Source organism: Astyanax mexicanus, chromosome 18 (genome assembly GCF_023375975.1).
Source record: "Astyanax mexicanus isolate ESR-SI-001 chromosome 18, AstMex3_surface, whole genome shotgun sequence".
Classification (NCBI taxonomy): Eukaryota; Metazoa; Chordata; class Actinopteri; order Characiformes; family Acestrorhamphidae; genus Astyanax; species Astyanax mexicanus.
Genome location: NC_064425.1, coordinates 1,349,917 through 1,375,000, shown reverse-complemented (window position 1 = coordinate 1,375,000; position 25,084 = coordinate 1,349,917). Strand labels below are relative to the sequence as shown.

At 34.8% G+C, this 25,084-nt stretch overlaps 2 protein-coding genes across 4 annotated transcripts in view; one reads left to right on the top strand and one right to left on the bottom strand.

The window, feature by feature from the left end:
• The window catches only part of grik4 (glutamate receptor, ionotropic, kainate 4), a 1,128,391-nt gene that overhangs the window by 838,236 nt on the left and 265,071 nt on the right, over nt 1-25,084 (top strand). The window lies entirely within an intron of this gene.
• On the bottom strand, nt 4,879-22,914 carry ccdc153 (coiled-coil domain containing 153). 3 transcript variants are annotated; one of them, XR_002650646.2, is made up of 8 exons: nt 22,752-22,914; nt 22,545-22,616; nt 20,424-20,543; nt 19,613-19,705; nt 18,004-18,134; nt 11,367-11,509; nt 11,072-11,135; nt 4,879-5,013 (listed from the first exon to the last, which is right to left on the bottom strand). XR_002650646.2 is itself a non-coding variant. In XM_022675222.2 (6 exons), the coding sequence occupies exons 1-6, from the start codon at nt 22,810-22,812 to the stop codon at nt 16,283-16,285; spliced, it is 606 nt and encodes a 201-aa protein (XP_022530943.2). In that variant the 5' UTR covers nt 22,813-22,903; the 3' UTR covers nt 13,978-16,282. The 3 variants fall into 3 exon arrangements, 1 of the variants encoding a protein (XP_022530943.2); XR_002650645.2 differs by lacking the exon at nt 4,879-5,013 and having other exon boundaries at nt 9,486-11,135; XM_022675222.2 differs by lacking the exons at nt 4,879-5,013; nt 11,072-11,135; nt 11,367-11,509 and adding an exon at nt 13,978-16,411 and having other exon boundaries at nt 22,752-22,903.

The window sequence follows — 25,084 nt, the reverse complement described above, 5'->3', positions numbered from 1 at the left end:
CAAGATGTGTTTCCATTTATTAACTGAGAAAATCTATTATGAGCTAATAAAAACATCAGCTCAGAGTTAATTCAGTAATTTTGAAAAATGTTTTATTTTATCATAATATAGTTTTAGCTGTTTTCTTGGTTTTACTGTCCATGTCTGTACTGATGTTTTAAAGATCGTATGGTCATGAAAATTTGCCTTGAAGACATGGAAAAGTCCTAAAAAAAAAAAAGCCGAAAAAGCCTCAGCATGTGTTTAAAAAAAGCTCAGAGACCAAAAAAGGAATAAACCAGGAGTAAATATTTGTTGGCAGAGAGTTGGAAAGTTTCGATATTTTGGCGTACAATACACTATGGAACATCCTTATTGGCCATAGAATCTGGCTAAAATACACAGATTCCTGAGATTTTGGATAAAAGTGCTAATTATGTTAAAAATTACACATTTTCATGAATAAAAAAAATAATTATAATCAGGGGGTCCTTTGCAAACATGTAAGTTTCTTTTAAAAGTTTATTTTTATATTTATTTCATGATTATATGCTGGCCTTAAACATTTTAATGTTTTAAAATAATATGCTTATAATATGTTCTATTAATGCTGCTGAATTAATAAAGTAATAGTCTCTTTTAATACTAAAATATTTTTAACATTAAACCTAATACATTAAAATATATTGGCTTTTTACTGTGTTTGACAGCGTTAAAAAAGGTTTGATTGGAAAAACACACTTTGTAAAAAAAAAATAATAATAATATTAATAATAATAATAATAATAATAATAATATAAAAATACAAACTGAGTAGGTTGCACCTGTAAATTGCTAAATAGCAAAAATCTTAGTCTATAAATTATATACCTTCAAAATTAAAAATGAAAACATGTTTTCTCCAAATTCAACAATAAGTAAATCAGCTATCAACCAATCATTAGTGTATTAAATGAAAATCAAAGTCAAAGAAAACCTCAGCACAAGATAAACCTATCATAGTGTTGTTAACATCCTGTAAAATATTTTCTTCATTGAAGAGCTACAATTGTGTATTTATTTTGATTTTTTTATCTAGCTACACAAGGTTAGCTATTGTGGTGGCTTTACTACAAAGATGGTTCAGCACAGAACAAGACGCTGATTGCTCTGAAAACGGAGCATAAACGTGTTTTACAGCAAAATAATCCTAATTTAACCAGCTCTGTTCAACTAATATATAGCAAAAACACTATTACCCATATGTAGAACAGTGTACAACTCTCTAAAAAATAAAATACATCTGTTTTCTGGTTAAATAGATTATATTTAAAACATTGTGTTATCTTAAGACCACAATTTAAAGTCTTGTTAAAGAAGAAAATCCAACTCTTATTAAATAAACTTCAACTGAAGTCTTGAAAAACACTTTCTCTAGTACTGATCATGTGCTCAAACTGTGAGATATTTTAAGAAAAAGCTAAAAACATATCTGTTTACCTGTACTACTTTCCTCCCTGATTAACTTGCTCACAAAAGTTGTACGAAAAAAGCACAATTTAATGTTTTAATGTTGTGTTTTAATGTAACTTAGTTTAATTACAACTGAAATATACTAAATATACTAAATAATAATAATAATAATAATAATAATAATCATATATATATATATATATATATATATATATATATATATATATATACACACTTTTCTTTTACAAGGGTAGCCTTGTTTAGTGAATAAATTAGTGTCTCCCTATATAGTGCACACTAATGAGGGAGTACGGAGCCGTTTCGGACACCCAGGTGGTCGGCATCGTTAAATGTGGTTAATTTGTGAACTGCACAGCATTATTAATGTATATTTCACATTAAAAGCAAAGTTTAGTGGATAACTAGGCTTTACCCCGGTGTAGGAAAGTGACTGTTAGTGAAATAATCCCCTAAAACTCCTTATATTACTGCTTTAAACAGAGAGGCTAGGCTAACTAGCTAAACTAGCGCTAGCTAGCCAATTAGCGTTAGCTATAACGTTATTTAACTAACCTAACGAGCCCGTATCGTTAAATAAGCAGCTTCAGGACTAAAATCCGGATTAAAGGATGAACCGAAGCGAGTAAAAGCGGATTATTACTTTTATTCTTTAGATAAACCCGGAGTTTAGCTTTTAACTCACCTGCTGTAGTTCTGCTGCAGGAGCTCTCCCGCTAATTCACTGCAGCAGCTGCAGCCAATCACCACACTGATTAGCGTCTCGCGAGGCGATACCTGGGAGAGTAAGAGACTGCGCATGCGCACACATTACCTGAGTTTCCGGTGTGCCGCAAAAACCTATGAACAAAAAAATAACATAAGTAAATAAATAAATAAATATATATATATATATATATATATATATATATATATATATATATATATATATATATATATATATATAAATACACACATAAATAATTGTATAGCTACATAAATAAATAAAAAAATACATTTTGTCATGAAAAAATACACACTTAAATTATAGCAGGAAACCTTTTCCATATTTCCATTCATTAACTTTTATTTAAGGCTGTTTCTGCATTTATTTATTCATTTATTTATTTTTACATGGATTTATCTATTTATTTGATATATTTTTTACACAGATGTATTTATTTGTTTGCTTATTTATTTCTGTCTTTATTTATTTATTCATTCATATATTTCTGCACTTACCTATTCATTTATTCATTTATTTCTGCTTTTGTATGGCAATTAGGTAGGCGGTCCTATCCTCACTCTAAAGCAGGATTGGTTAACTCAAATAAAAAAAAATGCATTTATTAATTTATTTATTTATCTATACAATTATTTATGCATGTATTTATTTATGTATTTCTTTTATCTTTATTTATTTATTTGTGTGCATTTATTTATTTATACTTTTGTCATTTTTGTCATTTCTCTTTTTAATTTTGTTAAAAAGAGAATACCATAAATAAATAAATAAGTAGTAAAATAATAAAAAAATATTGCCAAAAAGGAAAAGTGCAAACCTTGTGTTGTTTATGTTCTTTAAATTATAGCAAGAACTAAATAAAATCGCATTTATTGTTGTTTAATTTTTTTATGAATGTAAAAGGGTGCTTGTTCTTTTTAAATTAGAAAGACAGTACAATAGAAAACAGCCTATTGAAATTACATACATTGAGACATTAATTAATAAACAAACAAACACAATAAAGCAAAAAACAAATATACGTGAAAGTGTACCAATGTGCTTTTTAATAGGACCACCTCCACTAGCTGGTTTCAGTCCGGTTGTTTTGATCCACATCGGAGTGTGATTACTGTTTTCACACCTGCTCAATCGAACCGCACTAAGAGTACAAACCAACCAGAGTCCGTTTTAACCGAACCAAACAGTGCTGGTGTGAAAACTCTCTAAGATTAATGGCTCTAGAGTTAAAAACCCGAGACACTAAAGTGCCCTCAGCCTTGAGGGAGAGGCCTACTTGTGTGAAACACTGACTTTTATTCAGTGGCACATTTTGCAGAGAGGATAAAGCCTGGAAGTGAGTGGTACTTTTCATTCTGTACAATCGCAAAGCAAACCAACCACCGATGTTCTCTACTGTATATTAGAGTGCTTTTGGCAGAAACGGCTTGAAGCAGTGTTAGTTGGGACTAACAGCTGATGAATCAGAGACTTTTGTGAAGGACATCTTCAATATTTTGCTGCCATTCAGAGCAACTCAAGGTAAGTATGCATTATGACTCTGCAATGGACAATAACACAAAGTCCATTAGAGTTTCAGAAACTGAAGGAAGAAGTCACATGGACGGCCAGGTGAATATTAATACAACCCATCTATCTAGCAACTAACATTATTTAAAAGATCTTCAGTAACATCTTGGTGCCAGATACCATACCATAAATCATCTTTAGGGGTGTTTTTACACTCGCTTTCACACTTTCACACAGTTTTTGATCCTGAGACACAACCAGGAATCCAATTTTTAGTCCTCTTGCAATCAGTGGTCTACAGTTTGCTTATAAACTGCCTGGTCAAATAAAAGTCACACTCTCTAATATTTGGTTGGAGCTTCTTTAGCTTTGATTGCAATGTCTTAAGATTTATTTCAATCCAGTGTGGCAATAATACAATTTTTCTTCAAGATGTTGCAGCAGAATTGATGATGGTCGAGTCTGATCACTGCACAAAGCAGCTGTTCTCCATCCAGCACATCCCAAAGATCCACAATGAGGCTAAGATCTAAACTAAAGTGTGCGCAAGGTATTAGTGTTTTAGATAATGTGACCATACAGAGAGCACTTAAAAATGATGAGTTTCTTTGATTTTACCAAATTAAAAAACTCTGGAATATAATCAAGAGGAAGATGGATGATCACAAACCATCAAACCACCAAACTGAACTGCTTGAATTTTTGCACCAGGAGTAAAGCAGCATAAAGTTATCCAAAAGCAGTGTGTAAGACTGGTGGAGGAGGAGAACATGATGCCAAGATGCATGAAAACTGTGATTAAAAACCACCAGGATTATTCCACCAAATATTGATTATTTCTGAACTCTTAAAACTTTATGAATATGAACTTGTTTTCTTTGCATTATTTGAGGTCTGAAAGTTCTGCATCTTTTTTTGTTATTTCAGCCATTTCTCATTTTCTGTAAATAAAAGCTCTAAATGAGAATATTTTTATTTGTAATTTGGGAGAAATGTTGTCTGTAGTTTATAGAATAAAACAACAATGTTCATTTTACTCAAACATAAACCTATAAATAGCAAAATCAGAGAAACTGATTCAGAAACTGAAGTGCTCTCTTCATTTTTTCAGAGCTGTAGGTTCTACACACCACATACGGAAAGAACAGCTGTGTGTATTTGAGTATTTGATTCAGTGGGGAAACTAACCTGGATTTGAAATGTGCTCCAGCCAGCTACCCTCTTACTGCGGTCTCAGTATCCGTCCAGGCGAGATAGAGGACCAGCGGCTCACGGTGGATTAGTGCTGGAGGATGCCTTCAGCCTGTTTTTACAGTGATTGTGGGGTCAGCCTGCACAAGAGAGTGAGGTGAGACACTGCTGACTTTAGTATTCTACCTAGTGTTGCCAACTCCTCAGTAAGGAAAGACGCTACTGGCTGTCCTTCTATCAGGTTCCTTTGTTATGATTGTTTTATTGCTTGTACTTTTTATTGTTGTTTTTTATTGTTGTCTACATTCTAAAAAACAGAGGTACGTTATAAGTACTTACTTATACTCTTCATAATTGTACCCTCAAAGGTATAATACTGGTCTTTACAGGGTCAGATTTGTTCTCTCTGAAGTACAAAGTCTTTCCTAACAGCAATAAATACAGATTTGTACCATTTAACCTGCAGCCAAAAGGTACATTCAGTTTTCTGCATCACTGTACTAATAAATAATAATAATAATAATAATAATAATATATATATACACAGTGTTGGGAAGTAACGGATTACATGTAACGGCGTTACGTAATCAGATTACAAATTATAAGTAACTGTAATCCGTTACAGTTACTGCTTCAGTAAGTGGTAATCAGATTACAGTTACTCTGCTAAAATAAATGGATTACATTGCGGTACTTTCCTATTTTTGCTCTTCCAACACTGACAAAACGCAAATAACATTTTGCGGTGAATCGCTCTGATATGACAGGGAACTGTCTGCCCCTCCTCCCGTCTCGCTGCACACACACACACAGGGAGGAGGGGCAGACAGCGGCTCCACGCTCACACAACGAGACGAAATTAACTGACATTTTGGTCAACGAATAAAAACGAGACGAAAATATTTGGCAGGGACGAAATCCAATCAGAACTGATTTAGTTCTGTGAAAGGTAGGGACCAGTTAGGAAGAGATCCAATCACTGCTACTTTAGCGAAGGTGGAGTACCCGCCTCTCCTGCAGCAGCGCCGCGCGGAATTAAACTGTCGATACGGAGCTCGACTGGAAGTTAACTCGACAGTGTTCAGCAGGGAGAGAGAGAGAGGGGAGGGGCGATATATTTCTCTTTTGACGTCGCGAAAAACAAGATAACGTGTAAACCGCGTGGAGCGACTCCATTACCGGTAAAAACACCACTAATCTTTCAGCTTCTGCAGAGCAGAGTCACAGATCTCCATGCAGAGATCCGCGTTTTAATACTGATGTTATTTCATGAGCTGATGTGTTTAACTCAGCAGTGCACTAAAACACAGAACTGATACAGAACCCTAACTCATTAAGATCAGATCATCTGTTTAGTCTCACAGTGGGAAAGATATAGCTAGTATTAAAGCAGGAACAGGTCAGAAAGGAACTCAATAATATAACCAAAATAAAACAATAAAATAAGTGAATCTCTGAACCCAAAAGTCTGTGTAAAGTTCCTTACAGCACTTTCTCATCAGTTTCTCACTTTAACTCATGAAGTCTCTCTGTACATCCTGAGAGCATCTCTACAGGACAGTGTGTGAATGTGTGTTCATTTATAGACTGTAGCTCCAGTAGGTGTGCTGGGTTACTGCTGGAGATAAAACTAGATCATTTAAAAGTTTTTGCATCTACAGCTCTGTTTAAACTATAATTTAACTATTCAGATGTTTTATGACCTGATTTCTAGAGCAAAATTTTAAATGTAAAATATATATAGTCCTATACACACCTATAATAATAATAATATACATTAAATCATATATAAATATATTTCACATTCAAACATTAACAATATTACTCAAGTGGTTATTAAACGTTTAATTTCGTATAAGTGTGTAGTTAATAATTCAAGGGAACTGATGAAAAAGCATTTACATTTACACCCTTTACATTTTAGTCGACTAAATTTACTGTAATTTTAGTCGACTATATTCTTATGACATTAAGTCGAGTAAAACTAAAAACATTTCAGATGACTAAATTGTGACTAAAACTAAATGCTATTTTCGTCACAAGACTATAACTAAGACTAAATCACAATTTGTTTTCAAAATTACACTGGAGGCAAACCTGCAAGTAGATAGCTTACGGTTGTTTGGTTTTAAATGGTTTTATCATCAATTTATAGAAGTGTTTTATAAAAGTGTTTGATGAAATGGTTTCATAAGTATTTTTATAGAGTGATTGAAAAGGCTGTTTTATTTGTTTATCTATTTGTTACATTCATTCAGGCTTAAAAAAATGACAATATTTAAAGTAATCCAAAGTAATCAGATTACGTTACTCACTTGAAGTAATGTAACTGATTACGTTACAAATTACATTTTGAGTGATGCAATCAGTAATCTGTAAGGGATTACATTTTAAAAGTAACCTTCCCAACACTGTATATACAGTGCCCTCCATAATTATTGGCACCCCTGGTTAAGATGTGTTCTTTAGCTTCTCATAAATTGAGTTTTGTTCAAAATAATATAGGACCACGATGGAAAAAAAAGTAAAGTCCAACCTTTAACTCAAGTAAATTTTAAGGGGGAAATAAAATCCCTGACTAAGAAATAATTATTCTTCATAAAATCACCTGTTCCACAATTATTGGCACCCCTAACAATTCTTAGGAAATAAATTTAATAAAAGTATTTCTGTCACTTCTACAGTAGTTTACGAAGTTGATCAGAGTATGTAGGAACATTTAATTAGTAATTCACAACTTCCTGTTTCCCTGGGGTATAAATATGACGTGACACAGAGGCCATTTATCTTCAACATGGGAAAGACAAAGGAACATACCATTCAAGTGAGGCAGATGTGTGTTGACCTTCACAAGTCAGGCAATGGCTACAAGAAAATCGCTACTCGCCTACACCTGTCCATATCTACTGTCAGAGGAATTATTAAGAAGTTTAAAACAACTGGAACAGTGGTAAACAAGCCTGGACAAGGGCGCAAGTTTATTTTGCCACCACGCACAGTGAGGAGGATGATAAGAGAAATAAAAAGTTCTCCAAAGCTCACTGTTACAGAATTGCAACAAATGGTAGCTTCTTGGGGTCACAAAGTCTCCAAAACAACCATCAGGCGCTATCTACATGCCAACAAGCTGTTTGGGAGGCATGCACGGAAGAAACCATTTCTCACTCACAATCATAAACGCAAACGTTTGGAGTTTGCTAAGCGGTACTATGACTTCAACTGGGACCGTGTGCTTTGGTCAGATGAAACAAAGATAGAGCTTTTTGGCAACAAATGCTCTAAGTGGGTCTGGCGTAACACAAGAGCTGAGTATGCAGAAAAGCACCTCATGCCCACTGTGAAATACGGCGGGGATCAGTGATGCTGTGGGCCTGTTTCTCTTCTAAAGGCCCTGGGAACCTTGTTAGGGTGCATGGCATCATGAATGCTCTAAAATACCAGGACATTTTAAAACAAAATCTGGTGGCTTCTGCCCGAAAGCTGAAGATGGGTCGTCACTGGGTCTTTCAGCAAGATAATGACCCTAAACATGTGGCCAAATCTACACAGAAATGGTTCACCGCACACAGAATCAAGCTCCTCCCATGGCCATCTCAGTCCCCAGACCTCAACCCCATTGAAAACCTGTGGGGTGAGCTGAAGAGGAGAGTGCAGAGGAGAGGACCCAGGTCGTTGGATGATTTAGAGAGAATGTGCAAAGAGGAATGGTCAAAGATCCCTCTTTCTGTATTCTCCCATCTTGTGAAACATTACAGGAGAAGATTAGGTGCTGTTTTGTTGGCAAAAGGGGGTTGTACAAAGTATTAACATCAGGGGTGCTAATAATTGTGGCACACATGATTTGATGTTAAATAATTATTTCTTAATGTGGGATTTTTTTCCTACTGAATAAATTCACTTGAGTTAAAGGTTGGACTTTACTTTTTTTTTTCCATCGTGGTCCTATATTATTTTGAACAAAACTCAATTTATGAGAAGCTAAAGAACACATCTTAACCAGGGGTGCCAATAATTATGGAGGGCACTGTATATATATATATATATATATATATATATATATATATATATATATATATATATATATATATATATAAATTGTACATTTTTTATTTGAAAGCCAGACATTTTTTTATTTTTGAACATGTTGTCTTTATAATCTTTACCGGCACAAAAAACATGAGTACAAAAAAGGACTTTTACTGAAAGGTACTTTTTTGTACCTTAATATAAAGTACAGCCCCAGAGACAAGCTTTATACTCTTTTAAAGTACAAATCTGTACTTACTTTTCTTAGTCTGTATTGTTTTTTATGTCTAGTTCTCTGTGTTATTCTAAATTAAGTTTGTTGAAGTATTTATGAGCTCTTTGTACAGCACTTTGGTCGGCACTCGTCTTTTTTTAAATGTGCTATAGAAATAAACTTGACTAGAAGTCTCTAAATGACATCATCGCCTAATTTGCATAATGCATGTTTTTGAAGCTGTAAATGGAATAACTTTGTGGGAGAGAAAAAAATTAGTAAAAAACAGTAAGAAAATATGTTAGAACTGCAAATGAATTCTAAACAAAATAACAACTTCTGTTGCCTTTGAAATAGGAAGTTATTTCTCAAAATAACATCATGACTTTAATGCTTTGTATAAATAATTTTTTGCCGTGTTGTTAAATGTTAGCATAAGAGTAGTAGCAGTTAGTAAGAACTGCTTTTCGACGTTCAACACTCCTCCTTCTTTTATCTGGCAAGCTTTGGACCGGCAAAGTGACCTTAAAAGAGTCACTTTGGCAGAATTACTTAGTTTTTATTGTTTTCTTTCTTTTTTTTAAGTTTTTTTTTGTTATTTTGTTTCTTTAGTTTCAAACCTATTATACACAAATGTGTATAATACGATGATGAGCTAGCTACAGTGCTTTGCAAAAGTTTTTGCCCCCCTTAAACTTTTCAACCTTTTGCCACATTTCAGGCTTCAAACATAAAGATATGAAATTGTAATTTTTGGTGAAGAATTAACTACAAGTGGGACACAATTGCGAAGTGGGCCGAAATTTATTGGATATTTTAAACTTTTTTTTGGCCGAAAGTTTGAGACCCCTGCACTAGAGGGTCTGAAAAATCACTAAATATAGCGACAAAGTTGCCAACACTGCATTTACACTGCATCCCACTGTATCCCATTCATTTTCAATGGGAAGCCCCGCCTCCGTCAGATGCAGTCGTGTGGTGCATCATGGGTCCAGAGCATCGAGTCTCGGGGATGCGATGTGATGAAAAGTTGAGCAAAGCTAAACTTTATGCAAATTAATCAGTCCAACGTGATGTATCTATCCAATCAGAGAGCAGGTGTTCGCCTGATACCTGTTCCTAGCACAGCGTATAAAGGATTCCCTGCCTTTTATGTTAAGTCTCTGCTGATATACAGCGACTCTGATCAGAGTAAGAAAGCCTGAAGAAAGACTGCTGTGATTTTTTTTTTTTTTTTAATATTAATGTATAATTTCATTAGAAAAGTTTGCTTTTGTTAGCCAATATTCTGCTCACTAGACAGTGTAATAAAGCTCGATCAAACTTTTATATTTATAAATACACATTTATATTTATTAATTTATAGTAAATAATAGTAGCTTGTATAAAAGCATTTCCCATTTATTGAAATGATTTAATTGGACAACGCAGGGAACGCCTTTGTCACGCCCACATGCAACCAGTTGGAGGGGGGCAGTGCGATCCTGTGTGTTGACGCGACGGAGCAGTGTAAATGCAGCTTAAGTTAGCAACACTGATTCAGTCTACAAGACAAAAAATAGCTTGTCATCATGTCCATCACTGAAAAAAGTTATTTGTTTGCTTTGTTCTGTGTCTTTTCTCTTCAGTCCTGCTCTGATCAATAACCCTCAGATGGGGAAACATCGATTCCCCACAAGCCAGACGACCAAGAGACAGGAGCGGCACGGCAGAGACGGTCTCCAGAAAACAGTCAAACAGGACGCAGAGGGAAAACTGAACGCTGGTGTTGTAAAGGACGTGGAGGTCAGAGTTATTGAAACTGGTCAGTTTCATGATTCTGTGCCTCACAGTAAAATAAAATTAATACAAAAATCAATTGTCAGATCTATTAGAAGAGAAATGATATAGTCTCTGGTTCCTGTGTTAGCTGAGCCATCATTAACAACATTAAACAGCAGTGGATAAAACAGAGAAACCTGATTCTGCTCTCCTGGAGCGCCGGAATCCAGTACAGTCTGAATATCCACCGGAGAGAAAGTCCTGAGAGAGAGAGAAGACTGTACTTTAGTGAGAGAATGAGCCTCGTTTCTACATCCTACCCAATTAAAATGGAAGTTTGCTGAAAATAAAAACGTATCTGCATTTAAACCTCAATCCATCTTCTTCTTTTTATTAATTTATAACGCAGCCTTGTGCAGCCTTGTGCTGATCCACATCACCCTAGGAGTGATGAGGGGAAAGAGAGAGCGCCATCTACTGTACTGTACCCACCCAGAGAGAGCAAGGCCAGATGTGCTCTCTCGGAACTCCGGCAGCTGGTGGCAAGCTGGATGACCGGGATTCGGATCTCCTGATCATAGTGGCAATGGCATCTTCTATCAGCCCCTGCACAGTCATGGTCTGGAATAAACTCCCTGTGAATTTAATCAATAGCAATTATTTTGAGTGCATATGTGAAACAAGTTAGGCAGCTATACAGAGAAGGGGTAGCAGGACAGAAAATCAGACAAAACATTGAAAATACAATATAGAACCTCTAATAAGTGACAGAGACAAGGAAAAGACCTTAAGAGGAACCAAGACTCACATGTAACTTCAAGACTTCATGTAAACTTGGATGTTATTGGTCGTGGAGAGTGAGCAAGTCAAGACTGAGACCAAGATTTTTTGGGAGTCGAGACCTTTTTGAAGTCAAGACTGAGACCAAGACTTTTGTAGTCGAGATCCAGTCAAGACCAAGACTAAGACTTTTTGTAGTTGAGACCAAGTTAAGACCAAGACTAAGACTTTTTGTAGTTGAGACCAAGTTAAGACCAAGACTAAGACTTTTTGTAGTTGAGACCAAGTTAAGACCAAGTCTAAGACTTTTTGTAGTCGAGACCAAGTCAAGACTGAGACCAAGATTTTGTAGTCGAGACCAAGTCAAGACCAACCCTTGTAGTCGAGACCAAGTCAAGACCAAGACCAAGATTTTTGTACCGAAGACCGAAGCCAAGATTTTTTTGTAGTTGATACCACGTCAAGACCAAGTCCAAGACTTTTTGTAGTGAAGACCAAGTCAAGACCAAGACCTTTTTGTACTCAAGACCAAGTCAAGACCAAGACATTTTGGAGTCAAGACCTTTTTGAAGTCAAGATTGAGACTAAGACATTTGTACCTGAGACCAAGTCAAGACCAAGACTAAGACTTTTTGTCATCGAGACCAAGTAAAGACCGAAACCAAGATTTTTTGTGATTGAGACCAAGTCAAGACCAAGACCAAGATTTTTGTAGTGGAGACCAAGTCAAGACAGAGAGCGAGACATTTTGTAGGCGAGCCCAAGATCTTTTTGTAGTCAAGATTAGTCAAGACTAAGACTACGAGTGGCCGAGACAAAGACAAGGCCAACAACACATTAAGAAATTTTGGAAAATGGAAAAACAAAAACATTTAGTAGCTAATAGTACATTAATTTAATTTATAATGCAGCACTTGTATTAATATATATATATATATATATATATATATATATATGTCACATCCTGGTCTTGTCTCGTGTCTCTGTGTGTCTTCCCCACGTGACCTGTGCTCCCCTGTGTCTCCCGTCTCAGTACTTTTCCACCTGTGTCTAATGTAGCTCCGCCCCTTCCCCAGGTGTTTCCAATTCTAGTGTGTTTCCTGTTTATTAAATAGATCCCCTGTGCCACTTGTCCTCTGTCGGTCTTTGCACCTTCCCCTGTTGTGTTGTCATTCCTCGTTTCTCTAGTTTATTCTCCTCGTTTCCTAGTTCCTTACTCTGTGTTTTTCTCTGTTTTTGCCTTATACATATATTTTTACTTAGTCTATTTCCTTGTTTATTTCTAAGTGTTTTGCTTCTTGTTGTTTCCCTTGTAATATATCCTTGCCCTGTTTAGTTTTGTTTATTTCTTGTTTGGTTTTTCTAGTTTCTTGTTTAGCTCCGTGTTCCCTAATTCCTTGTACATACCCCTGCTTTGTGTTGATTCCTAGTTTAGCTCCTTATATATATTCCCTGTTTGTTTATCATTATTATTATCTCTAGTTTGTTTGTTTTAGTTCTCTGGTTCCTCTCGTTTGTTTCTGGTTATTTTCAGTCATTTAGTTTTTTAGTTTATTCCATAGTTCCTTGTATGTATCTCCCTGTTTTATGTTTAAGTGTTTACTTGTTTCTCGTTTCTTTGTTTATTTATATTTATTTATTAAATTATTCATTTTTCCCTTACCCGCACTTGTGTCCGCTTTCCTCGTCACCCTGCCTGGGTCATTCCTGACAATATATATATATATATTTAACAACACCTTTTCTAAAATATAACAGTAAATATATATATACAGTCGAACAATTGTTCAGTTTCTTATAACCGCTGTCTCTGGTGAAAACACTACTCCTTTATGGTCTGAAGACTGGTCTCTACGTCTGGACTGTGGTCAGATTAAGTGTTTTATCTCAGAGGATTCAGATTCCAGTCCAGAGAGACCGTAGCTCTGCAGAGATTAGCATAACACATCATTAAATTCACCTGATTCAATTAATCTTCTAATCACAGAAGCCTTTTGTTAGTTTAAATTAGGTGTCAGAAGAAGAGAAAAACTCTCAATTTATAGCCGTTGCCTCCAGTTTAACCTTTCCAGCTTAGTCAAATCCAGGAGAAGTTATTCTGTAGATTAAACAGTAAAATGTATTGAAATGCAGTGTTTGTGATGTGCTCTTTGAGGTGCATTCTTCCTGTCTGTGTTCTTTATGTTCTTTCAGACGGCTGGCACTCTCAGCAAATACCATTAGTGCCTCACCATGACTGAATCAATCTCACAGATGATGACCGGAGAGCTTTTTGCATGTCTTTTTAAACGTGTGGACGAAAAGCAACAATGAAAGAAAGGGCTTTTACTTTTTTAATGTATTTTTTATTAGCAGCTATTCAACATAATGGAACAAAGTCGTGGGTGTCAAGCAGATTCAACACAAGGACATGCAGTGCAGGAGGAGAGGAGATAAAATAAAAATAAACCAACAGAGACATCTACAGGCTCCAAACTCCACTGCACTGAACCTGGAGGAACATTCTGGAGACTAGAGACTAGAGACTATGCCCATGTACTATTAAAAACCAAGCCATCAAACCAAACTGAACTGCTTGAATTTCTGCACCAGGAGTAAAGCAGCATAAAGTTATCCAAAAGCAGTGTGTAAGACTGGTGGAGGAAGAGAACATGATGCCAAGATGCATGAAAAAAAACTGTGATTAAAAACCAGGATTATTCCACCAAATATTGATTTCTGAACTCTTAAAACTTTATGAATATGAACTTGTTTTCTTTGCATTATTTGAGGTCTGAAAGTTCTACATATTTTTTTGTTATTTCAGTCATTTCTCATTTTCTGTAAATAAATGCTCTAAATGAGAATATTTTTATTTGGAATTTGGGAGAAATGTTGTCTGTAGTTTATAGAATAAAACAACAATGTTCATTTTACTCAAACATAAACCTATAAAGAGCAAAATCAGAGAAACTGATTCAGAAACTGAAGTGCTCTCTTTATTTTTTTTCCAGAGCTGTATTAATTAGCATTACTTAATACAAAAAAGCACTTTTTTATTTATCTATTTGTATGTGTTCTGAGTGAATTGTCCTCTGTCAACTTTTCTCTTGATCTAAACACTAAAACATCATTTTTTTAGTTCATACCCCTGCATGCTTCAAGCTGGCCAACCCTAATCTACTGATTAATTATTCCATTTCAAAAGGTTGCATAAGATAAACTTAATAAAACATCACTAATGATACTAATGATAATTATTTTATGTGGTTCTCATGATGTCCCTAAGTTTTTACCCATGTAAAAGAAAAGTGCATTTTAGTATATTTTTTTAAAGTATACTTAACATAGAAAAGTACATAATTTTAGCATTAATTTTTTTTCTTTATTTAGTTGAGTAGTTGTTATAATAATCTGGATTAGAACATTACTAAAATATTCACTGTATACCTGTAACTCTACCTCTTCACTAATTTACTTTAACTGATGCTCTCAAACACTTTATTAAGAGACAAGAAATTCAAGTAATTAACTCTTGATGAGTTCAGCACAGCTGTTAACTGAAAGCCTGAATTCCAGGAGACTCTACCTCATAAAACTGACTGAGAAAATCCAGCAGAGATGTTCAAAACTGATCATCTAAACAAGAGGAGATACTTTGAAGAATCTAAAATATAAAACTGGTTTATTATTCTGGTTTGTTTAACACTTTTTTTGTTTTGTTTACTAAATAATTCCAGATCTTTATTTACTTTAGTTTTAATCTACAATGCAAACACAATGATTTCAACTAATTTAATGAAAAAACAATAAAATTAGGTGAATCCAAACGTTTGACTGGTACTATATATTAGCAGTTAGGCAGAAATATATCTGCAATAAATAAAAGGCTAAAATAAATGTAAGAAGGACTGTCTTGTCTATACTATTTCCCCTTTAGGTGTTTAGGTGAACAATTAAATCATGTGCACTTCTATAAATACGTTTAATGTTTTGCTGGAAACATAAAAGCAAGGAAGTCATTTCTAAAGACTAAATATAACAATATATTTTCATGAGTATGTGTCAATGTGTCATCGGATTTCCTTTACATAAAAAACACACATAAAATAAGCATCATCCCTTAAGCCTCCTGTTATGATTTGTCAGTAACAGCAATGGTGTTCCCAGATCAGTTTGACCCGGTGCATGTTTAATTATCTAAAAGATGATCTGAAATCAAACTATCTAACAACCAGTGTAAATATTTCATTACTAACTCGATTGCTAATTATTATAATAATATTAAGTGCAATGGTATTCCTTACCTCTTACAGGTAATAAACAGGTATATAAAATACATAAATACATGTTTCACTACTTTATTACTTTTGAAACCAATATATAAGTATAACATTGCAATTTTGTTTTAGTTTTAGTTTTTGTACGGGGTGGTTGTTGCAAATATGTGAGATGAATCATTTTCATATTATGTGTTGATTACACTAATTAATGCAAGCAGAAGAAGTTTCATACTGAAAAAATACTTTTAGCTATTTTTCCTAGATCAATCAATTTGACCCAGAACAAAACAGGAGGGTTAAAGACAAATTCATCAGTGATTGTTGATTGTTGAGTATAATTTAGTAGTGTTGTTGGTCTCGTCTGGTTTATATGTAATGTGGGTTTAGCCGGAGCTCAATAAGCATGTCCTTGAACTCCTGATGAATATCTGAACTCACGTCCTCCCAGTTCCTCCGAGCTTCAGCTAAATGAGAGAGTAGACTGTCCAAACAGCCCTGTAAAACACAAGCCAATAAACTGGTAAGTGCTTTAAAGGAGAACTCTGGTGTAAAATGTACTTTTATTGTAGTAAAACATGATAAAAAGTTCTTATCTTTGATGAATAGCACACCTCCGTTCTCCCACAGCGTTCAGAGATCCAGAAATTTTAACAGTTTATCCAACAAACACCCTTCAGACTGGGAGATACGGGGCATAATTTACCCTGATAAATCACTTTTTACACCGTTATCCAGCTCAAAGTAGCTCCACACCTCCTTACTAGAATCCGAGAGGAGAGCCCTGACATTTAAAACGAGGCATTAATGTCTATATGACATTATCAGTACAGTGATGGCGGAGCTCAGAGCTAAAGCTAGCATTATGGGATGTAAACAGTGTTTTTTAATAAGCTTCTTCTGCACTTTTTTAGTTATTAATGCCTCGTTTTAAATATCAGGGCTCTCCGGATTCTGGTAAGGAGGTGTGGAGCTACTTCGAGCTGGATAAAGGGGTAAATTATGCCCCGTATCACCCAGTCTGAAGGGCGTTTGTTGGCTACATTGTTCAGATTTCTGGATCTCTGAACGCTGTGGGAGAACGGAGGTGTGCTATTCATCAAAGATAAGAACTTTTTTATCATGTTCTACTACAATAAAAGTCCATTTTACACTGAAGGTGTTTTTGTAAACGACTTTTAGTACCATAAACTGCAAAAACACAAGCTTCTGGAATGCTAAAATGAATAATGTGTCTGTCCATCACTCTGAGAGTATCATACCATTATGTCAGTAAGAGAGATAATTGTTGTTTTTCTTTTTATCAAAATTTCAGTGTTAACAGTGGAATGTCCACTACAGAATGAAATCAGACTACGTTTACATTACCAGGCTAAAGTGATTCATATCTGATTTTTTGCTCAATGTGAATCAGATCTGATTTATTCAAGGCTGTGTGAACATGCCAAATCCAAATTTTTCAAATCAGATGAGTCACTTTCATATGTGGCCCTTAATCGAATACCTATCCGATGCACGGCCATGCGACATGAATGTGAACGGTCAAATCATGCAGAATTCAGGCGTCTTTTTGCTTTTTTTACGCATTAGCATTAGCGCTACATGCTTCTCTTCTCTCGTACCCACACTGCATCTCTTGGTGCAGCTGTGCAGCTATAGCTGAAAAACAGCAAAAGCAAACCACCTGTCCTTTTTTTTCACCTCCTGGACCTGAGCATGAACTTCAGAGCAGCTGTTTACTCTCCACTCCAGCAAAAGATGCTCCACATATGAGCTGCTAACTCATCCATTTCCCTTTATAAAGCTACGAGTCTCTCGTCTCTCTAATATGAGGGGTTTTGTTGTTGGTGAAGAAGGAGGCGTTTATACAGGTATCAATGTGCAGCATGTGAGACGCTGTTTCAGGAACAGATTCGTTCACATTACACACAGATACAGATCACTTACATTTACAGTGAATGTGAACCATCAAGATACACAAATCTGATTTTAACAATGTGGCTTGTAATCAGAATACAGTAGAATACATTAATTCTTCACTTGATCTGTAGGATATTCAGATTCTCGAATGTTTGCTGGTTTTGACTTACATGTAGGATTTTTTCATATTCCGTTTCCATGTTGTCCAGTTTGCTCTGCAGGTCAGTAATCTGGGCATCTTTCCCCTCTTCTGTTTGTTCTCGTTGTTCTCTTTCTGTTTTTAAATCCCCCTGACACTGATCTAATCGAACAAAACACAGCACAGTTAAGACCAACAAAATTAGAAGCAGCGTTAATTTTAATGTAGTTTTATTTCAATTTTTTTTCCCATTTTCTCCCCAATTTACACGGACAATTACCAAACCTACTCATTAGGACTCCCCCCCCATCACTAGTGATGCCCCAACACCAGAAAGGTGAAGACCAGCACACGCCTCCTCCGACACTAAACTGCTGCTGATGCTTTAGCATTGCCGAGTAGCATCACAGCGCTAACGCTCGGAGGAAAGCGCAGCGACTCGGTTCTGATACACCAGCTCACAGACGCAGCCTTGTGCTTATCCACATCACCCTAGGAGTGATGAGAGGAGAAAGAGAGAGCGCCATCTACTGTACCCAACTGGAGGGAGCAAAATCAACTGTGCTGATGGCAAGCTGCATGAACAAGATTTGAACCAGCAATCTTCCAATCATAGTGGCAGCATTTTAGACTAGTTATATATTATATTAAAATAGTAAATTAAGTCTCTAAAATATTTAGTATGATTTATGTCGTGGATTTGTAAAGTTTTACTTGATGTGGTTCTATATGATCTAATATTTTTAGATGTGTTATTATTTTGACATTATTTATCACTAACTTGTATTAATTTATAGATTTATACTAAGATTTATACTAACATTACTGGCTTTAAGTAGCCTAAATATTCAATACTTAGCAACTACATTTGGGGGGCTCTGAGTGGTCCAGCGGTCTAAGACCGGGAGTCACTATGATCAGGAGTTCGCTGGTTCGAATTCTGTTCATGCAGCTTGCCATCAGCTGCCGGAGAACTGAGAGAGCACAATTGGCTATGTGCTAGTGATAGGGGGAGTCCTAACGAGTGGTTTGGATAGTTGGCCTTGTAAATTGGGGAGAAAAAGGAACAAACATTTTAAAAAACAAAATTTTTAAGCACATTTTGTCAAGCAACAGCAGTGTTTAGCTATTGTGTAAATATGGTTAGCTGAGGGTTACTTACCAGTTAATTGCTTAACTCAGCTAACATTACTATTTAGTGTAGTTAAATTAATAGTATGCAAAATGCAGTGAATGCTATATGAATTGTCTCACAAGACAAAAAAAAACATTTGTGGCCAAACATGGTGGAGGCAGGGTCATGGCATGGGCATGAACTGTATGACTGCCAATGGAGCTGAATCACTCCTGTTTATTGATTATTTAATATATGAATGCTAAGATAAGTATTAGTATGAATTCTGACAGGTACAGAGCTAAATATTCTGCTCAGATTCAGTCAAATGCAGCACAACTGATGAGACATCACTTCTCAAAATGGGATGTTGTTAAATAGTCGTTTATCTGACCTCGGCCCAACTGAGCATGAGTTACACTTACTGGAAACCCACAAACAAACAAAAAAAAGTATTAATTTTTGCACTTTTTCTTTAGTTTTAAACTTTAAAAATGCCTTTAATTGTATCAGTAGCTGGACTCACCAAGTTGTTGCTGAAGCTCGGACACCCTTGTTTCTAAATATTCCACTTTGGCTTCCAGGTTTGTTTGTAAGGTTTTATACTGACGGTTTAGATCTGATCAGGAACACAAAGAACAATAAATGAATAAATAAACAAATAAATGAATAAATGAATGAATGAATGAATGACTAAGTAAATAAATAAATAAGGTAAAAAATTAATGCATTGTGTAAAAACGTACACTGTCTGGCCAAATAAAAGTCCCCACCTGGATTTAGGTAAGTAAGTAAATGATGTGTTGATTGGTTGATGCTGCAGTGTGCTGAAAGAATGAGGTCAGCTGACTACCTGAATATACTGAATATAGACCAGGTTATTCCATCAATGGATTTATTTTCTTCATATTTCAAGATGAACAATGTCAGGATTGATGGTGCTGGAATAGTGAAAGAGAGCATGGAGGTTCAGGGAGCATGAGATCATCATTTTCACACATAGACTCAGAAAGTTCACCACAGAACCACAGAATCTTTGGGATGTGCTGGATGGAGAAGAGCTGCTTTGAGCAGTGGTCAGACTCTACCATCATCAATCCTGCTGCAAGATCTTGGTGAAAAATTAAATTAATGCAACACTGGATTGAAATAAATATTGTGACGTTGCTGAAGCTTATTGAAACAACGCCACAGTGAATACAACGTCCCGCAATCATAGATAAAGACGCTCCAACCAAATATCAGAGTGTGTGAACTTTTTTTTGACAAGGCAGCGTATTTAAAAGAAAAACATGATAAGGACAATATGTGAAGCAGAGATATTAAACATTACTCACCTGTAGTGATATCCTTCATGCCTAGTTTCTCTTGAGAAAGCGTCTGCTTCAGGTCTCTTATCTGATACTGCAGATCATCTCTTGCTGATATCGCCTGCTGAGCCACGTCTGTCTTCAGTGCTAAACAATAAGCATTGTGTGTTTATGGGGACCATAATACCATATTTTTCTATCTAAAGCGTCTACAATATTTGCTACACACTCTGTATGGACAAAAATGATTAGGCATTTCTTCTGAAACAAAAAAAAAGTTAAAATATCCTGTCAGTGGTCAACAGTCCAGAATATCATGATACTACTAATAATAATGCATTTCAAATATCTCCATTTATCCAGGATTATAGTAAAATAAATGATACTGGACAGATATAATCTGTCTCTAGTAGATATTTAATGGGAAATGAGAACAGTGTGATTTTTTCTTTTGTTAAAAACAGTAAAAAAAGTAGAACCCTGATGTGATAATTAGGGGTGGGTGATATGATACCATATTTCAGGGTATAATATCGATCACCATATTCAAAAATGTTGGCGATACTATAGCGTACGATACAATATAGAACAGCCCTACTTTAAAGATGCAGAGCTTTCAGACCTCAAATAATGCAAAGAAAACAAAAAGTTCATATTCATAAAGTTTTAAGAGTTCAGAAATAATCAATATTTGGTGGAATAACCCTGGTTGGTTTTTAATCAGTTTTTTTCATGCATCTTGGCATCATGTTCTCCTCCACCACCAGTCTTACACACTGCTTTTGGATAACTTTATGCTGCTTTACTCCTGGTGTAAAAATTCAAGCAGTTCAGTTTGGTGGTTTGATGGTTTGTGATCATCCATCTTCCTCTTGATTATATTCCAGAGGTTTTCAATTTGGTAAAATCAAAGAAACTCATCATTTTTACGTGATCTCATATTTTTTCGCAGAGATGTATAACACTTTGAATATAATATTCAAAGTGCAGGCATCTGAGTTCAGCAGCACACACACACACACACACACACACTTTATCAGACAGCTAGACTAACTGATGAGGTGTGTTACCTGGGCCTTTATTTACAGTACCTGCTTTGCTGAACCCTCTATTTTGGGGGTACAGTCCAGCGCATGATAAAGAAGCTTAAAATGTTTGGTATTTGGGACATTCACATGACCTAAATAGGCACTATCACCCACCACATATCCCCACAAAACACACACACACCTTAACACACACACATACAAGATATTCATGAACACACTGTCTAAAAATATAAATTATCCTTGCTACTAAATCTAATCTGAACATAATATAGTTTTCTACACACAATAAAACAAACATTGTTGTTTTATTCTATAAACTATGGACAACATTTCTCCCAGATTGCAAATAAAAATATTCTCATTTAGAGCATTTATTTACAGAAAATGAGAAATGACTGAAATAACAAAAAAGATGCAGAGCTTTCAGACCTCAAATAATGCAAAGAAAACAAGTTCATATTCATAAAGTTTTAAGAGTTCAGAAATAATCAATATTTGGTGGAATAACCCTGGTTGGTTTTTAATCACAGTTTTTCATGTATCTTGGCATCATGTTCTCCTCCACCAGTCTTACACACTGCTTTTGGATAACTTTATGCTGCTTTACTTTAGCTATCAATTATTTAAACATGCAGTCAAACATTTCTTTAAAATAAAGGAATTAGTGGACGTGCTTTTAAACATACTTTTTGAATGTTACATGACTTTTTCTATCAGTACTGAGAAAAATGTAAAACATCTTCAGGTTAGAAACCTTACTAAATGTGAGTAAAAAATTAAGTAAAGCTGCCTGAGATTGAACAGTACATGTTTTGAATAGTTAATATGTGTAGTTATATGTGTTATTAGAGTTAGAGTTGAAAAAATATAAAAAGAAGAATTACAACGTAATATTACGTAATATTTCTATCTGTAATATATATCTTACTGTTTCACGTGAGCAAACAAAGCATTTATTCACTGCTAGTTGTGTACCCTATATATATGTAAATATGACAAACTGATTTTGAAATTTAACTTACCGGTGATTAAAGTGCGTAATTTAGCTTTTATTGTAAAAACTCGTGTTTGGTTAGAAAACCTGTGTGTTATTTCTTACCGAGGCGGTCTTTTAGAACAGCCACTTCCAGTAAACTTCTCCTGTAGCTCTGAGCAACTTCATCTCCTGCGACTGAGAGAGAAAATACACAGATTTTAGTCTTCAGTCACATTTTCTGTACAAACTGTACATAATTAAGTTTTATTTAGGATATACTGCAGCCAGTAGTTAACGTATATATTACAGAGCTGGAATAAAGTAATTTACCTCGCTCAGTTTTGCTGCTTTTGGGCTTTTTAGCCTTTCCTTTGCGTTTCTTTGGCGGCATGTTGTTAGTTATTAAAGCTCGTTAAAGCTGAGTTTACTCAGGTTGCGAGGTGCTGCGACAGCCAATCACCTTCCTGCATGCCCGGTGTTCTGTCGAATTGTGCTACCCGGTCAAACTGTACTACCAAAGTGTATATTTAATTGTAAAAATACAAAATAAAGCACAATATTAGGGTATGTTGCCAGTAGAAGTCCCAGTAGATGTAGGTTAGTATATTTGGATAGCATAAATCACTGTATCATGGCAAACTTATGGCAATGAGAGTTTTTTTTTATTTTATAATAATTATTGTATTAATTCATTTAATTATTATTCATTTCCATTTACACTTTTGTGCAATAGCAGCGAGTCCAGGTTGTTTCATGCACAATAAAAAAACAAATAAAAAACAGGCTAATTGATAAAAATAAAAAAACGAGTAATGATTAAATACTGTAGGTCAGGGCATGCGCAGTGCCTTTAGGAAGCACGTATCGACAGGTAGCATAACTCGACAGAACACCGGGTCCACCGGGGCGTGGGCGTTTTCCGGCGTGTTCTGTCGATTTGTGCTACCCGCTGATTTGTGATACTTGGCGGTTCGGCGCATGCGCTAAACTCTAATTTTTACTGTTTTCATGTATTTGATGATAATTTAGTTTTTTCTCGGCTGCATTTTACAATATGAACTTACTGTCATCGTTTGTTTAAGTGTTAGAATCGTGTAAAAATAATTATAAAATATAATAATAAAAAACTATAAAAACTACAAAAATATTCCTAATCACCTACATTGCCTTAATTTTACCCTAATGTTACAGCGATTAGGCTATTCAAATATCCTACCGAGACTTCGACTGCGGGCATATTACAATATTTTGTATTTTACCTTTAAATATAGACTCGGGTTGTATAGTTTGACAAGGTTGCTAAAATCGTCAGAACACCGGCTGCTGATTCATTCAACCCTGGCGTTCCGAACATCTCAGAGTCGACTCAAAGAATCAATTACTTTTTTTTTTTTTTTTTTACATTTTTTAATCAGTTATATTATTTGTTGATTTATGTTATTTATTAAAACAAGAAATCTTAAAAACAGGAATGCATTTTTTATCTTTTATCACATTGTAAAATTATTTTAAGATTTGAAGTTTTGAAACTCCAAATTTTATCTGTAAAACATAAAAACATATTATCCCCACCAAAACTCATAAAACAGCAAATAAAATAATTAATTGAATATATTTATAAAATTATATAAATAAAAAAAGTATAAAATTATATAGAAACTATTGGCCACTTTTGTCAGATTGTTTAAAATAGATTTAGATATTTCTGGAAAACTTAGTATTTAATTTAATTAAATTAGTATATAAAAAATATTTATGGTTCTACTTCACTATTAAAATAATTATAACATATCCTGTAACATAACCCAACTTTATCTTATCTTGTATTCAGACTAGAAGAGGCCCAACAGGGCATTAATGTTAGTGTACTAGTCTTTTCACAGTAACATTGTGATTAATTCCCTTCCAACAACCTTTCTTTTTGTTTTATTGTTCAGTGGGTGTATTTACTATCCAAATCCAGCACTAAATGTACATGAATCATCTGAGTTTTGTATGTAATCTAGACGATGGTGCATTAGTGGAAAATCTAGCTTTTAGCTAAGGATCTATGTTGAGAATTGTGCAATTGAAATGTCTCGATTGCACAGGCTTACCTTTAGGCTTAATTTATCTTGCTGAAAGAGAAATTCTGCTTTATTTACATATAAAATAAAATGATAACTAAAATACTGTATGATCGTATATATTTTTTATAAGCAGGAAATCGCAGGATAGATTATTATACAGTAGTGCAATATAGTATAGGACAATAAAATATTGTATGGTAACATAAAATATAGTGTAGTATAGTAGGGTATAGTTTGGGATAGTGCGGTATAGTATAATACAGTAAAGTCTAGTATAATACAGTATAGTATAGTATAGTATAGTATAGTATAGTTTAGGATAGGATAGTGCAGTATAGTATAGTATAGTATAGTATAGGATAGGATAGTGCAGTATAGTATAGTATAGTATAGTATAGGATAGGATAGTGCAGTATAGTATTGTATAGTATAGGATAGTGCAGTATAGTATAGTTTAGTGCAGTATAGCATAGTATAGTATAGTATAGGATAGTGCAGTATAGTATAGTATAGTATAGTATAGTATAGTATAGGATAGCGCAGTATAGTATAGTACAGTAAACTATAGTATAGTAGAGCACAGTGCAGTATAGT